Source organism: Phyllobates terribilis, unplaced genomic scaffold (assembly GCF_046119375.1).
Source record: "Phyllobates terribilis strain yellow unplaced genomic scaffold, ASM4611937v1 Scaffold_4__5_contigs__length_816908805, whole genome shotgun sequence".
NCBI classification, from domain to species: Eukaryota; Metazoa; Chordata; class Amphibia; order Anura; family Dendrobatidae; genus Phyllobates; species Phyllobates terribilis.
The window spans coordinates 245,950,351-245,967,000 of record NW_027362764.1 but is presented as its reverse complement, the minus strand read 5'-3'; the positions used below and the strand labels follow the sequence as shown (position 1 = coordinate 245,967,000).

The following is a 16,650-nucleotide window of genomic DNA, read 5'->3' as shown; positions in this document are numbered from 1 at the left end:
GCCAGAAGGTTAAGGGAATTTGAAAGGAAAAAGTCATGGATGTAGGAGAGTTTATTACACGCTGAGCGTGAATTCCAGAGGGCACAATTAAAAGAGACAGAAGGCATGCAAGGAATATTAATGAGATTTGAAGGGTTTCTGAGTGTAGCAGGGGAGGGGTTCGACTTACTATTACAAGAAGGGCTGGGATTAGGAGAGATATCTCCTGTGACTAGGAGAAGGAGACTAGAGAGCGAGAGATCAGATAGTTAAGTGATTTGTGAGAGCGTTTCTTGTGTTGTATGGTGGGAGTGAATGGATCTGTGCAGTTTAGGATTGTGAAAAGAGCGTGAGTGCTGTACATAGGAGAGGAGAGAGGGGTCTGCGTTCTCATTTTCATTTCGGCAACCCTGAATTAATGGTGTATACTTTGCAATGTTAAAACACAGACAACACACGGATGGCATACAGATGTCATCCGTGTGCTGTACACGTTTTTCACGGACCTGGAACTGGCACTTTTCATCCGTGGTGCTGGAAAAAACAGACATGTGAACGGCTCTATAGACTATAATGGGTTCATGTTGTAGCCGTGAAAAACACGGAAAGAACACGTATGTGCAACACAGTCATCTGAACAAGGCCTTACACTCCAAACTGCATTAGAAAAAAGCATCATATAGGTATTTGCACACGTTAAGTAATTGATGCGTTTTTGTTGCGTTTTTTCTGCGCAGATTTGTCACAAAAACTGAACAATTGCCTAGTGCAAAGGGAATAAGATTCCTGAAGTCTCATGCACACATTGCTTAGTTTTTCCTTGTAGATTTGAAGCCATTTCAAATCTGCAGTATGTCAATTCTTATTGGGACTGTTAATTATTTTATCCATTCATCCCCCTTTCTACTTCATATTCCCATCTGCACTCTACCTATAATCTTTCAGACCAATGTCAAAAAATTCAACCATTACTTTATCGCCCCAAATTGCCATCATAAAGTGATAGCTGCAGACTCTACTAAATGGGGACAAGTGTTGGATGCTTTCACTATTTGGGCCAATGAAAAAGATTCAGGGCATGACTAGAAGGGTGAGGCCATACCACTCCACTCCTCTGAGGTTTCGACACAAAACTGTACTTATATTAATACAAAGAAAACTACAGAGCTTCTGGTGCTCAGGTAATGGGACAGAAAGTGATGATATACAGGTAAATTGAAAAAGAATATAACTATTTAAGCATAATGTTTCTTTCAAACCCCTTTAGCGTCTGAGCATTTTGGATTTCAAATAATGTCTTAAAAAGACTGACAATGGAAGCAAGTCTCATATTAGAAAAAATAAATATTCTAAAATCTGTGCTAGCCTTGTATTGATATAATTTATGGATTGCAACGCAGAATGGTTTACAGTCACGGCATAGCTGGTATTCTCAAGGTCCACATACACTTTAGATCATAGCGGGCCAAACCTTGAAGTTTAGTCCAACCATCTAATGTGTGCAGGGTCCTCCCAACTCTCCCCAGACAGATGATATTGGGGAAAATAATGATCCAACTGTTGAAATTTCATTGGCTGATCTTTGAGATTCAGAGGAGTCTGGTAAAGGATCTCTCAAAGAACACAGGAGCAATTGGCTGAGATGAGTCGAGAAAGATAGTGGTCAGCTGAAAGTTAATTTGGAAAGACGGTTATCTAATATGTACGAGGGCTTTAAAGAGAACTTGACAGCTGATACATGCTGCCCATGGATCGGACAGCATGTATCAGACACTGTATAACAAGCTATCGGGGTAACCACCAGAATACTCAAAATTTTCAAGCAAGATAGTTAAAGTATAACATTTATTAGATATATATATTAAAAAAAAAATTTCTTTCAAATAAAAAAACCCTAATGGGCCAAATAGTGAGCCCTGGGTCTTCTGAATTATCATCAATAAACTATGATGGCATATACATGCGAACCACACCTCAACATGTCAAATGCCAAGTGTATAAGGTTTAGAAAAAATCAACCTCAAATCATCCAGAGCATGGGATTTAGACACTATTCTTGCTAATATTGGTCGGCTTTTTTTTAATAATACCAATTATACAGGGATACCATGTGTGCGCTCAAAAAAATTTTTTGAGCTCTACCGTTGGTCAAAATAAAACGTTTTGACTACATGTGGGGTATTACCATGCTCAGAAGAAAGTGGGTAACAAACTGTGGGGTTCGTGTTACTTCTTGCAAAAGTGAAAGATTTGGGGCTAAAGCAACATTTTCGTGGAAAAATTAACATTTTTCAATATGACAACCTAATGTTATCAAATTATGTTAGTACTAGTGGGTTCACAATGCTCACTATACCCCTGAATAAAATCCTTGAGGAGTGGTTTCCAAAATGGGTTCAGCTGTGGGGAGTTTCTGCTGTTTAGACACCTTAGGGATCATGCAAATGTGAAATTACATCTGCAGTCTATTTCAGTCAAATTTGTGTTTGTTCCAAACTTCAAATGGTGCTCCTTCCGTTCCGAGCCCTGCTGTTTTTCCAATCAGAGGTTTCTGACCACATGTGAGGTATCAACGAGTTCAGAATTACCTGGGTAACAAACTGTAGGGTCCATTTTCTTGTGCGATCCCTTGTAAAAGTGAAAAAAAATTTCTTTTTTTCCATTCCACTTTGCATTAATTCTTGTGCAGCACTTAAAGGGTTAAATTTCCTAACAGCAGTTTAGAAAAATTTGAGAGGTGCGTTTTTTAAAATGGTATCACTTTGGGGGAGTTTCCAATATAAAGGCCATTTATATCTGAATAGGTCCCTAAAGAAACCGGTTTTGTAAATTTCTTGAAAAAATGAAAAATTGCTGCTACACTTTTAACCCTTCTAACATCTTAACAAAATAAAATGATGTTTCAAAAATGATGCTGATGTGAAGTAGACATTTCGTGTGACATATCTCTGGTTTAAAGGCATAAAAATTAAAAGTTTGAATATTGTGGAATTTTCAACATTTTCACCAAAATTTTAAAATTTTCTCAATTTAACTCAAAAAATATTGTCCTAAATTTACCACTAACATGAAGTACAATGTGTCACGATAAAACATTCTCAGAATCACTGGGATCCATTGAAGCGTTCCAGAGTTATTACCTCATAAAGTGACAGTGGTCAGAATTGTAAAATTTGACCTGGTCAGGAAGGAGAAAACAGGCTCAGGGGTGAAAGGCTTACAAATAAGTGAATCTGCTGAAATTCAAATTCAGCAGATGTGCTCTAATTGGGCCAGGAAATTAATTTTACACAAAATAAATTTGGTGTGAATCGAATCTGATGGGAAGAGGTTAAAAAAAAAAAAATCTTATACTCCCCTCTCCTTGGCTATTCCCATAGCTATACCTATTGCCAAAATGATGCAGATGTAAAGTATACATTTGAGAAATGTTATTTATTAATTATTTTGCACAGCAGGACTAGCTGTTTAAGGATATAAAAGTTGAAAGTTTGAAAATTGCTAATTTTTCCAAATTTCAGCCAAAATTCAGATATTTTCACTAATAAACGCAAAATATATTGACCTAATTTTACCACTAACAAAGTACAATGTGTCACGAAAAAAAACACAATTCAGAATTACTGGAACATGTTGAAGCATTCCAGAGTTATTACCACCATAAAGTGACAATGGTCAGATTTCAAAAAGAGGGTTTGGTCATTAAAATTGGCTCTGTCATGAATCGGTTAACTCTGAAATGCTGTGGTTTGTCAAAGAAAAACATAGTTCAATAGCCACCGAGGACTGAGCCGCGCTGGAGACTAGTCGGGTCCATGGCGGCTTCTCTTTGCAATCTCCTGTTGAGTGACAGGTCTCTCCTGAGTCTGTGTATAGGGAAAGACATGTCACTCAAGGGCAGTAGGCTGGGAGAAGCCACCGGGGATCCACCTGTCAGATTAATCTGTCTTTCGGCTATTAACCTATGTTTTTCCATGAAATGCCACAGCATTTCATAGTTAAACATATATGGCTAAAATTATACAGCCAATAACTGATTAATGCAGACCATGTATCGGTCAGCATGTATCAGCTGCCAGGTTCCCTTTAAATGTTTTAGGACTCATAGCTTGTAGACCCACTTACATGAAATAATAACAGAATAATCTCTAGCACCGGGCACTGATACCACTTGTACAATGCCCAAGTCCCCATACCTTGCAGGCTCTGTAGAGATACTTTTTATCTTGGGTGTGGTGGAAGAGCGATAGGAAGGCATATCCATTCCCTGAAGTTCCATGACAAATGCCATATCCTTTTCTAAGGAGGCCTCTCTGCCAAATAACATCACCGCAATCAGCAGCATCTTTCAAGTACTTATCGTCTTTGAACAGCTAAAAAAAAGCCAGAAATTGCATGCAATTAAGAAGTAAAAAAAAAAAACAGAAACCAACATTTAATATGCTTTTGACCTCTATAACCCTTGTATATCCGCAACAAGAATTTCTTATAATATCTACCGTATATCTTATGTATAGTAACATTTTACCAAAAATTATCTTAATTCTCCAATTTTCAAAAAATGCATGGACAAAATGGTAAAGAATCATACATAATACCAAATTTTAAAAGAAATCTCATTGGTTAGGAAAAAAAAAATAAAAAAATGACAGTGACTTTTCTCATGTATCAGATAATATCCTTAGTGTAAGGGCTCGCTCACACTGGCGAGTAGCCAGCATATAACTCGGACGAGCGCTAGCCGATGTCTCATTCCATTCTTCTTACCCAACTACATTCTGTATGAATGAAATGTAATCATTTAACTAGTTGATTGGGTGTTTGTTTCTTCCCACTCAGCATTTCATCATGTCTCTGTGGGCATGATAACATGATTTCCAAGAGCCGGCGTCATCACCTGCTCGCTAAAAAAACTTGAACGACTTCCTTTGATACAAGTCATTGCACCTCTGAAGCGGGATGTACGTTTCCTGTCTTCAGAGGTGCACAGCACATGTCCAGAAGCAAAGAAGGAGCTTGATCCTCAGCTCCTCCATTGACGTCAGGCTTCTTCTTTGCTTCTGGACATGCGCATTGCACCTTTGAAGAGTACATCTGGCTTCAGAGGCGCAATGACTTATATGAAAGGAAGTCGCGGGCATGACACCGGCTCTTGCAAATCATGTAATCATGCCCACAGGAGTGGTATAATATGCTGAGGAGGACGACTAGAGTCTGATCAAACAAATGCCCCATCGACTATCCAAAAGTTTAATTGCATATGAAAAGCAGACTTCAGAAATACTTTTTCTAGAGATCTGTTTATAGGTCAATTGTAATAAAGGGCTTGTTCAGCAGGGTGTTTACAAAGAAGGATACAAATGCTGGTGAATTGAGGGGCATGGGGAACCTGTCAAGTTCCCTTTAAAGAGCCAGAGCTTTCACTACATTTGACAGGAATTTTTTTTCTCATAAATATGTATATTGGAGAAAGATTTTATATTTTGGTCTCTTTACATCATGAAGTTTTCCAAGAGGTGACAGGTCACCATGTATTAACAGAAGCATACAGTCTAGATCACGTGAAGTCATTATCGGTCTTTACTCCTCTTTGGTCAGACCTCATCTGGAATACTGTGTACAGTTTTGGGCACCACATTTTAAAAAAGACATAGACAAACTGGAGCAAGTTCAGAGAAGAGCGACCAGAATGGTGACTGGTCTGCAAACCTTCTCCTATGAGGAACGGTTGCAGGATTTGGGAATGTTTAGCTTGCAAAAAAGAAGACTGAGAGGAGACTTAATAGCTGTCTACAAATATGTCAAGGGCTGTCACATTGTAGAAGGATCATCTTTATTCTCATTTGCACAAGGAAAGACTAGAAGCAATGGGATGAAACTAAATGGGAGGAGACACAGATTAGATATCAGAAAAAACTTTTTGACAGTTAGGGTGATTAATGAGTGGAACAGGCTGCCACGAGAGGTGGTGAGTTCGCCTTCAATGGACGTCTTCAAACAGAGGCTGGACAGACATCTGTCTGAGATGATCTAGTGAATCCTGCTTTGAGCAGGGGGTTGGACCAGATGACCCAGGAGGTCCCTTCCAACTCTACCATTCTATGATTCTATGATTCATCTTTAAGCCACATGTTAGTATCGTCTACATATAGCACTACTGTTGCCCTTTTCTTTGGCGATTGCTATACTTCACTGCAAAAACAGCAATCAGAATACTAATAAGTATAGTTGTAAAGGACCGGATAAAGTGAGTCTAAGGCTAAATGCCCACGAAGCAGAATTTTTTCGGATTTTTTCTGCATCTCCCTGGCAGGAAAAACGCATGCGGATTTTACATGCGTTTTTCCTGCCAGGTAGAAGCGTTTGTCAAGTGTTCTTCACATGCATTTCCGCATGCGGGTTGTAAAGCTCTTTTCCAAGCGACTTTAGCATCACTTGGAAAAGTGCTTGACAACTTGGTCACACTATATAAATCCATGCAACCGACATGGATTTATATAGTGTGACCAAGTTAATAGTTAAAAAAAGAATAAAAATGGTAAAAAATGACTAAATTATGTCATGGAAGGTAATTTTACAACACCGCGAGCTGCCGAAGACACCGGAGAAGGAGACTGGGGGGCCAACGGAAGGCGAGTATAATGTTTTTTTTTTATTTTTCACAATTTTATTCTTTTTTTTACTATTGATGCTGCATTTGCAGCATCGTAACTTGGTCACACAACATAAATCAATGCCGTTTGCATGGATTTATACAGTGTGACCAAGTTGTCAAGCACTTTTTCAAGTGATGCTAAAATCGACAGGAAAAGCGATTGACAACCCGCATGCGAAATCGCATTTAAAAACACTTCACAAATGCTTCTACCTGGCAGGAAAAAAGCATGTTAAATCCGAGTAAATATTTCCTGCCAGGGAGATGAAGAAACACTCAGGAAAAATCCGGAGCATTTCTGCATCGTGGGCACTTAGCCTAAGGCCACTGCCCAACTATCAGTATTTTTTTCTCAGGAGTAGGAGCAAAAACCAGGTGAAGAACAATCAGAGAAAAGGTATAATAGAAACAAGTCACCAATTCTGCATTTATCTCCCACTCCTGGTTTTGTCTCCCACTCCTGAGAAAAAAATACTGACCAAATACTGATAGTGGGGCCTGGCCTAAAAGGAGGGCCCACACTATTCTGAAAAGTGTCCCCAACAACCACAATACATAAAAACTGTAAATAATGATAATATTTTCCCCTTTTACCACCCTTTAAGGTAGCAAATAGATTACAAAAATCCTCTAATCTACTGTACTTCAGGGCAACCAAGTATACACAAGATGTATATTTTATGACTGTAGAGGTCGCACCATTGTGATCAGATGTGTACCTTGTGGGCCTGAAGAAGCATGTGTACGACTCCTGGTGCTCCATGGCACCAATGTACCAACCGATCTGTTTCATTGCTTAAAGATGAAGGATAATTGCCAGACCTGAACTTCTTGTGACGGACGTAGTCAATACTTGGCTTCACAAGCTCAGTCAATGTTTCTAGGTCTACCTTTGCTAGTGGCTGAAAAGCAAACACACCAAAATAATACATTTAGTACCAGATTACATAATGCAGTCTGTCTGTGTGCTGCATCGTAACCCAATTGATGGATCTGTGCAGACAGGAAACAATTCGGCAATGAATATTAAAGAAGCATTCAGCTTTTTTTATGGATGCCCTCATTTTCATGACACAAATATATGTTTTGAACATTTAAATTAGTGTACCTAACCAGTATGCTTAGTAGCCATACTCCCCCTCACTCACCATCTTAGTTTATCCCTGTGGTCTTCTTAACCTAAAGTAAGTAGACTTACTTACCTGCTAGGATCTGCACTGAATACTTCTCTTCAACTTCAGATGTTCATATCTGCACATAGACTTCAGAGCAGACAGTAAAATACATAGCTTGGCATTCCCCAGGACGATTTCCCCTGGTTTGTGTCACTGCAGTTGAGAAGTTAAAGAGGAGAGAAGCGCTAGGCAGAGCAGGTCAAGCTTTTACACCTGATGAAGCTGCAGCTCAAGCGAAACGCAAGTTGAGGGCATTGTCTTGGATTCTCATCTACTGTAATGTTGCGCGGTAAACTATGAAGACTATGTGACAGTATGATCAATGACAGTCAGCACCAGAATTCAGCCTATAAAGGGTCAGCTGCAATTGGATCCGCATCATTGTATAATGTAGCTATACTGTGGCACTAGCATTAGTTATACCTAACTGCACTATTATTATTTTATTCAGGTTCGGTACTAATTTCAGTACCTTTATAGAGTTTTTGTTGTGAGACACTAATAATATTCGCATGTTATTGCATGCCTCTTTGTTATTGCTTTGCAATCTGAGTAAATCTCTATGGGGCTTCCTTCTGATATATTTTTGCTTATGTGAGTCCCGGTGACACTAGCACATTTGCATACAGTATATATCATTTTATATTGCTTTAGATTAGACCAGCTTTCTGTATGTTTTAGTGGTGATGACATGTATATGTGCTTGGATCCCCTGTGCTATGATGTTATACATAAATAATATTTTGTAGCATATTAATAAAACTTTCTATCTTTTAAAACACTTCTTTTAGTGGTGTTTTTAGATTATACACTATGAAGCCGATTTATCAAGACAGGCAGAGAGCAAGTCGTTCTACACCAGTCTTGATGGAGGACAAGAGGTGCCGAATTCATTCAGAGGAGCACGCTATTTAATGAATTAGACGCTTGTTCTGAGTGGCATGCACCGCACCAGAAATGCTACTCTAGTAAGATACTGGATAAACGGAGAACATGACAGCATTATCAGTGAAAATATAAAAATAACTTTTAATTATAAATGTTGAATAAAATGTAAGTATATGCAAGGACAACACAGAGGAAGCAAGCAAACACATATAATTGCAATCATAGATATAAATCTGTACCTGAGAGAGTATACTGGGGGTTTGTTATGTATAATGTTGGAGATATTGGTGAGACGCAATAGGAGTTTGTGTGCACCAGACCTATGATAATCCATCAGGATATTGCACTGTGCTCTTTGGCCAAAATATGCAGTCTAATTTAGCATACATGCTTCATAAATACAGTTAGGTCCATATATATTTGGACAGAGACAACATTTTTCTAATTTTGGTTCTAGACGTTACCACAATGAATTTTAAACAAAACCATTCAGATGCAGTTGAAGTTCAGACTTTCAGCTTTCATTTGAGGGTATCCACATTAAAATTGGATGAAGGGTTTAGGAGTTTCAGCTCCTTAACATGTGCCACCCTGTTTTTAAAGGGACCAAAAGTAATTGGACAATTGACTCCAAGGCTATTTCATGGACAGGTGTGGGCAATCCCTTCGTTATGTCATTCTCAATTAAGCAGATAAAAGGCCTGGAGTTGATTTGAGGTGTGGTGCTTACATTTGGAAGGTTTTGCTGTGAAGTAAACATGTAGTCAAAGGAGCTCTCCATGCAGGTGAAACAAGCCATCCTTAAGCTGCAAAAACAGAAAAAACCCATCCGAGAAATTGCTACAATATTAGGAGTGGCAAAATCTACAGTTTGGTACATCCTGAGAAAGAAAGAAAGCACTGGTGAACTCATCAATGCAAAAAGACCTGGGCGCCCACGGAAGACAACAGTGGTGGATGATCGCAGAATAATCTCCATGGTGAAGAGAAACCCCTTCACAACAGCCAACCAAATGAACAACACTCTCCAGGAGGTAGGCATATCAATATCCAAATATACCATAAAAAGAGAAGACTGCATGAAAGTAAATACAGAGGGTTCACTGCACGGTGCAAGCCACTCATAAGCGTCAAGAAGAAAAAGGCTAGACTGGACTTTGCTAGAAAACATCTAAAAAAGCCAGCACAGTTCTGGAAGAGCATTCTTTGGACAGATGAAACCAAGATCAACCTCTACCAGAATGATGGAAAGAGAAAAGTATGGCGAAGACGTAGTACAGCTCATGATCCAAAGCATACCATATCATCTGTAAAACACGGCGGAGGCAGTGTGATGGCTTGGGCATGCATGGCTGCCAGTGGCACTGGGTCACAAGTGTTTATTGATGATGTGACACAGGACAGAAGCAGCCGAATGAATTCTGATGTATTCAGAGCCATACTGTGTGCTCAGATCCAGCCAAATGCAGCCAAACTGATTGGTCGTCGTTTCATACTACAGATGGACAATGACCCAAAACATAAAGCCAAAGCAACCCTGGAGTTTATTAAAGCAAAGAACTGAAATATTCTTGAATGGCCAAGTCAGTCACCTGATCTCAACCCAATTGAGCATGCATTTCACTTGTTAAAGACTAAACTTCAGACAGAAAGGCCCACAAACAAACAGCAACTGAAAACCACCGCAGTGAAGGCCTGGCAGAGCATCAAAAAGGAGGGGACACAGCGTCTGGTGATGTCCATGAGTTCAAGACTTCAGGCAGTCATTGCCAACAAAGGGTTTTCAACCAAGTACTAGAAATGAACATTTTATTTACAATTATTTAATCTGTCCAATTACTTTTGGTCCCTTTAAAAACAGGGTGGCACATGTTAAGGAGCTGAAACTCCTAAACCCTTCATCCAATTTTAATGTGGATACCCTCAAATGAAAGCTGAAAGTCTGAACTTCAACTGCATCTGAATTGTTTTGTTTAAAATTCATTGTGGTAATGTCTAGAACCAAAATGAGAAAAATGTTGTCTCTGTCCAAATATATATGGACCTAACTGTATAAGGTAGCCAGTACAGTGACTCATTATTCATGTATGCATAAAAAAGGCACTGATAGGGGGCAGTGGGGTCAAAATATGAGTAAATAATGAGGAGGATAAAATATAATGTGCCAGGTAATGGTACAAAACTCTCATAAACCAGTCCCCACACAAAATGCCAAAATACTAAGAACCTACCCAGTGAAGTGGCGGGAGTGGAAGGGGGGGGGGGGGTAGTGGGAGATAAGTCTAGTAAGAGACTGGAGTAGTATTTCTGCTGTGCAAAATGCTGGCAGTTTTGATGATTTGACTTCTCCCCTCCTCTGTGTATTTCAGTGGATTCAAACTGGTGTGAAAACAGAAAAAGTAGCAAAAATTTCTGCGCAACTCCACACTGTGCAAAAATGTATTGACATTTCAAAGCTTTTACATAATGTTTGTGACGTAAAAGCTTTGCTGAAACAGCCCCTTTCTATTTTACAGTCTGGTATGTTTAGCAGCTTATTTCTGTTTCTGGAACTCCCCTTCACCCTAAGGGTATGTGCACAAGATCAGTTTTTGTTCAGGCTTTGATGCAGGTGAATTTCCGCATGAATTCCGCACCTCTGCTCACTTGCGTTTTTTATGCGATTTTGTAAAGTATAGATAGATATTTGTGAGATATATTTTCAGCATTTAGTCCTATATACTTCAATGGCAATCCGCATATCTGAAGACGGTCTAAACTATATGTTCACTGTGGATTGCAAATGACTCATCTTTGTTCTACATCATCTTAGTGTCAAGTTCTTCATATATACTTTACCAGTGTAAGCACAAAATCTGGTGAGAATTTATTTTCTGGGATATACTAACTTTAAAAGGGGGGAGCTGAGTGTTTACATCATCTGAATACTAAAGATGAGCTTTGTGCTCAGATCTGGCAGGATTTGGCTTGTCACCGTACGGTATATGTGTGATTGGACGGCTTTATTCTTCAGGTTGGGGCGATTACAGTGATACCAGATTCATATTGTTTTTTTATGTTTGGCTGCTATCACAGTAAGGCTTGGCTCAAATTTATCATGAGCTCTTCGCTGAGCGCTTACACCGGGGTTTCCATGTAATTCTCTGAGATACGTGATTTAGACAAAACCCCCAGCAGAAAATTCCCTATAATGAGGCAGATGGAGGTACTATGGACTCTGTCTGGCCTATGATCCAGGGGTGTTCGTCTTTTTAAGGATGCATAAAAGCGCAGTTGACCACAGTTTTGTGCACCTCTGAAAAATAGGACAACGCTGAACAGATGCTAGACGGAGTACAAAGTAACTCTGCTGCCTCATTATAGTGAATGGATCCCTCTGGGGTTTCATCTGAATCACATCATTCGGAGATTTAGATGGAAACCCCAATGTAAGGGCTCAGCGTAGAGCACAGGATAAATGTGATTCAAAATATTATGTAAAATATTCCCAATAAAAGCTCCAACTAAATACACAAAATAACATTAGTTCCACTCAGGTCCGTCATCTGTAAACGGCAATATAGGGGGCTTCCACGTGACTGGTCACACAAAGGCTCTGGAAAAGCGCTATGACACCTCACCCCCAAAAAAGAAATCAACGAATTCGGAGCTCCCAAATACAAATGCCCCCTTCCCTTCTGAGCCCCACAGTGTGCCTAAACCACATTTAGCATCCACATTTGCCATTTCTGTAGCGATGAGAGCCAGCCTAATTTACAGGGTTCATGTCTCCAGAAGCACGAGCTGGGCATAATGTATGGGCACTACAATGTACTGGGAACTACAACGGCTGATTTTCAATTTTCACTAGGCAACACATACTGCTGCTTGTTTCTGGAAAACACACATTAAGTCAATATCACCACTACACCTGTTGATAAATTCCCAGAGGGGCGTAATTTCCAAAATGGGGGCTCTTGAGGGGGGATTTTCCTCTTCTGGCAATTAGGGGCTCTGTATATGAAGTCCGCATATTGCCACAATCAGCAGAAATTGTGTGACAATTTTGGTGCCATTTTTACCCATTTCCCCTTGTAAAAATGTAAACTTTGAGGCTAACACTATTTTTTTGTGGTAAAAATGTAATTATTTTTTCTTCACTGCCCAATGGTATAAAATAATGTGAAACACTCATGGTGTCAATATTATCACTCCATCCTTAGTTTAATTCATTGGGAGGTGTAGTTTATAAAATGGGGTCTCTTATGGCAGGGGAGGGGGGGGTTGTTTTGGCAACACAGGGACTCTGACAATGTGACCTGGCACCGTCAACCATTTCAGCAAAATCTGAACTCCAATATGGTGCTACTTCCCTTCTGAGCTTTGCACTGTGCCTCAAAAGTAGCTCTCGACCACAAATGAGGTATTGGCGTACTTAGGAGAAATTTCGTAACAAATAGTACTGTTCATTTTCTCCTATTATCCCTTTTGTAAACATAAAACTTGGGGCCAAAGCAATATTTTAGTGGAAAAAAATGGTAATTTTCCATTTACTCATTTCCACTGTTTAGGCACATCAGGGGCTCTGCAAATGTGACATGGCGTCCGCTATCTATTCCAGCCAATTTTGCACTTCAAAAATCAAATGGTGCTTCTTCCCTTCCGAGCTCTGCCGTGCGCCCAAACAGTAGTTTTCCTCCACAAATAGGTTAATGGCATACTCAGAAGAAATTACACAACAAATTGTAAGGTCTGTTTTCTTCTGTTACCCCTGTGAAAATGCAAACTTTGTGGCCAAAGCAAAATTTTTGTGGGAAAAAGTACAATTTTCATTTTTTCCTTCCACATTGCTTTAATTCCTATGAAGCACCTGAAGGGTTAATAAACTTCTTCGGTGTTGTTTTCAGGACTTTGAACGGTGCAATTTTTAGAATGGTGTCACTTTTGGGCATTTTTTGTTATATAGGTCCCTCAAAGTCACTTCAAAAAGTCCCTAAAAAAATAGGTTTTGGAAATTTTGTTGGAAAAATGAGAAATTGTTGATCAACTTTTAACCCTTCTAACTTTCTAACAAAAAAAAAAATATTCTTTCAAAAATGATGCTGATGTGAAGTAGACATGTGTGAAATGTTATTTATTAACCTATTTTGTATGATAAATCGCTCTGGTTTAAGTACATAAAAATTAAAAGTTTGAAAATTGTGGAATTTTCAAAATTTTCACCAAAATTCCTAATATTTTTCAAATAAACTCAAAAAATACTGTAATAAATTTACCACTAACATGAAGTACAATGTGTCACGATAAAACATTCTCGGAATCACTGCGATACATTGAAGCGTTCCAGAGTTATTACCTCAAAGTGACAGTGGTCAGAATTGTAACACAAAAGTCCGGACCTTAGTAACACCATGCGGCTACTGTCGGGAGATCAGAGGCTAGGGTGTCAAGGGAGGATCGGGGAGCGGCGCTGCGGATACTTCTGCTGTGAGCAGTCGCTCATGTCCCGGCTTCTCGCAGCGGAAGTAGCCGCACAGGCAGTGACGCTCCCCGGTCCTCACCAATATGATTCGCTGATTGGTCGCGGTCTCCGCACCCGACCAATCAGTGATCTTGGCGCACAAATTTAAACACCGCTGTGCTGATTGGTCGGGGCCGCTGCCCGTGACCAATCACCGATTTGGGCGCCACATTTAAATAGCGGCCGCGACTAATCACCGATCTTGGCGCCACATTTAAACACTGCTGTGCTGATGGTCGCAGACGCCAGCCACGACCAATCAGCGAGCTTGGCGCCAAATTTAAACAACGCTCTGCTGATTGGTCGCGGATGCTAGCCGCGACGAATCAGCGAGATTGGCGCCAAATTTAAACAACGTTCTGCTGATTGTTCGCGGTTACCGGTGACGAATAATCAGCATTATTGGTGCCACATTTAAACACCGCTCTGCTGATTGGTCGCGGCCGTGACCAATTACCATTATTGGCGCCACATTTAAACACCGCTCTGCTGATTGCGCCCGGTGGGCCGCATACATATTCTAGAATACCCGATGCGTTAGAATCGGGCCACCATCTAGTATATATATATATATGCCGGATTTTCTTATCTCTATAACAGATATTTTCCAGCAAGCTGATATTTTCAATTGGAATATTTTAATACTAGGCTATTGGGAAGTTCAGCTCTTAACTGCAGTGTAACAAGTTTTTCATACCAAACACTTGATAACCATATTTTCATGAACCCAACAATTTTTTCAGAGTTGGCTATTTCAACAACCAATTGAAATAATTACTACGCGTTAAAAACAGTCCACTCAGTCGGAGTGCTCATGCAGACCGATGAGTACATATTTTTTGAACGTGTGATATCCGACTTTTAATCGGACAGCACACTGACCCATGTTATTCAATAGGGCCGTTCACATGAACTACTTTTCTCGGCCCGACTGTCTCTGAGAAAAAAAAAATAATAAATAATCGCAGCATGCACTACTTTTATCTGAAACTCAGATGAGACTCACACATGCAAGTTTATGGGTGCGAAAAAAAAATATCGGATCCCATACAGACCTTCAGAGTGGCATCCAATTTTTAAGGATAGATTTCTCTTATAAACCAAGGAAACTATATGTGATCATGTAGATGTTTTAATGTTATTGCATGAAAACAGATTGCACACGGACATAAAAAAGGGCACAAGAATGAAAATCAGACCAAAATTGTTTGAGTTTTGTAGACAAAAACTTGGAAAATTTTTCATACGCTCGTCTGCAGGCAACCTTATAAACACTTGTGTATGTCCAATAATCCAGACTATTTGACCATGTGGCACTAGGAATACCAGATTAATGGAATGGCACTGTAATATCCGCCTCGCCTACATATGGTTTACCTGCATCAGTATGTAGTAGATTCCAGCCAATCCATGGGCCGCCCCCACGTACTGCTTCTTGTGCCACTGATACAGCAGAGGACAGCGCTCTGTCTTGTGCTCGTCTTTGGACAGATTCTTCCCAGATTCAATGATGGCATCTACCAGCTATTGATAGATAATAAAGATCTAATATAGCTATGCTAAGCAACCATTTATTCAGAAATGTACAGTAATGAGATAGTAGCTCCAACCACTTCAGATATTTGGAGATTGCCTTCATTCAGTACTTTGCTCTAGCTATGCCACGTCATCTCAGTCTCCATCATGCTTTTATCTGACAGGAGGCTCAGTCACCACTGATAACCTTGGATTTACAAAGTATAGTGACGGAGTTATAAAGCCGCTTTCACCTCCCTACTAGTAGACTCTCACAATGAAGGACGATTATAGCACTGAACAGTAGTCAGCTTAACAAAACTTTCTTTTATCCTATTCGACAAGCATTCTCCAAAGGTCAGACAAGAATTGCCATTCATGTGATTAGAAGTAAGAAATGCTGCGTCAAAGCCTCACAACTACTAACCTCTTTGACTGTAGCTTGGGGCACTGTATCTGGACCGATCTCAGCATTTAGATATAGTAAAGCATAGAGGTAACCAGCTCTTCCATATAGCAACTCATCCGGGAGCTCAGAGTCTGTGATGACCACCCCTCGATGCAATGCCAGTAACCTGAATGGTAAAAAAAAAATCACAAACCAGGCTACAAATTCTGTGGAAAAGGTATTCTAGTGTAATAATGGTGATTAGAAGCAATTTATTCTTTTAAACACTTTTTCTACTTATGGATGTAGAAAAATTGATTTTGGATTATTTTGTGCCAGTTTTTCCATGAGATCAGTTCATTATCCAAAGCTGCAGTGTCCTGGCATTCTCTCATCATAAGCAGATTTAATAGTTTCCTTCTGTGGCCCGATGCCCTCACACTTATGACATTAGCTCACGGCATGGAAAATTAAAAAAATAATAATTTTTTCCACACCTGCCTAAAAAATTTTCAAAGTAAGAACACTTTCAAAAATAGAACTGTTAATA

The 16,650-nt window shown here is 39.6% G+C and overlaps 1 protein-coding gene across 3 annotated transcripts in view; it reads right to left on the bottom strand.

The window, feature by feature from the left end:
* Positions 1 to 16,650, bottom strand: part of LANCL2 (LanC like glutathione S-transferase 2) — a 66,349-nt gene that overhangs the window by 32,410 nt on the left and 17,289 nt on the right. For all 3 annotated transcript variants that reach the window (XM_073678194.1, XM_073678192.1, XM_073678193.1), the window contains exons 4-7: positions 16,140 to 16,287; positions 15,575 to 15,721; positions 7,354 to 7,536; positions 4,176 to 4,352 (exon numbers count right to left, since the gene is read on the bottom strand). In XM_073678194.1, coding sequence (XP_073534295.1) covers positions 4,176 to 4,352; positions 7,354 to 7,536; positions 15,575 to 15,721; positions 16,140 to 16,287 — 655 coding nt within the window. The remainder of the gene's footprint in view (positions 1 to 4,175; positions 4,353 to 7,353; positions 7,537 to 15,574; positions 15,722 to 16,139; positions 16,288 to 16,650) is intronic.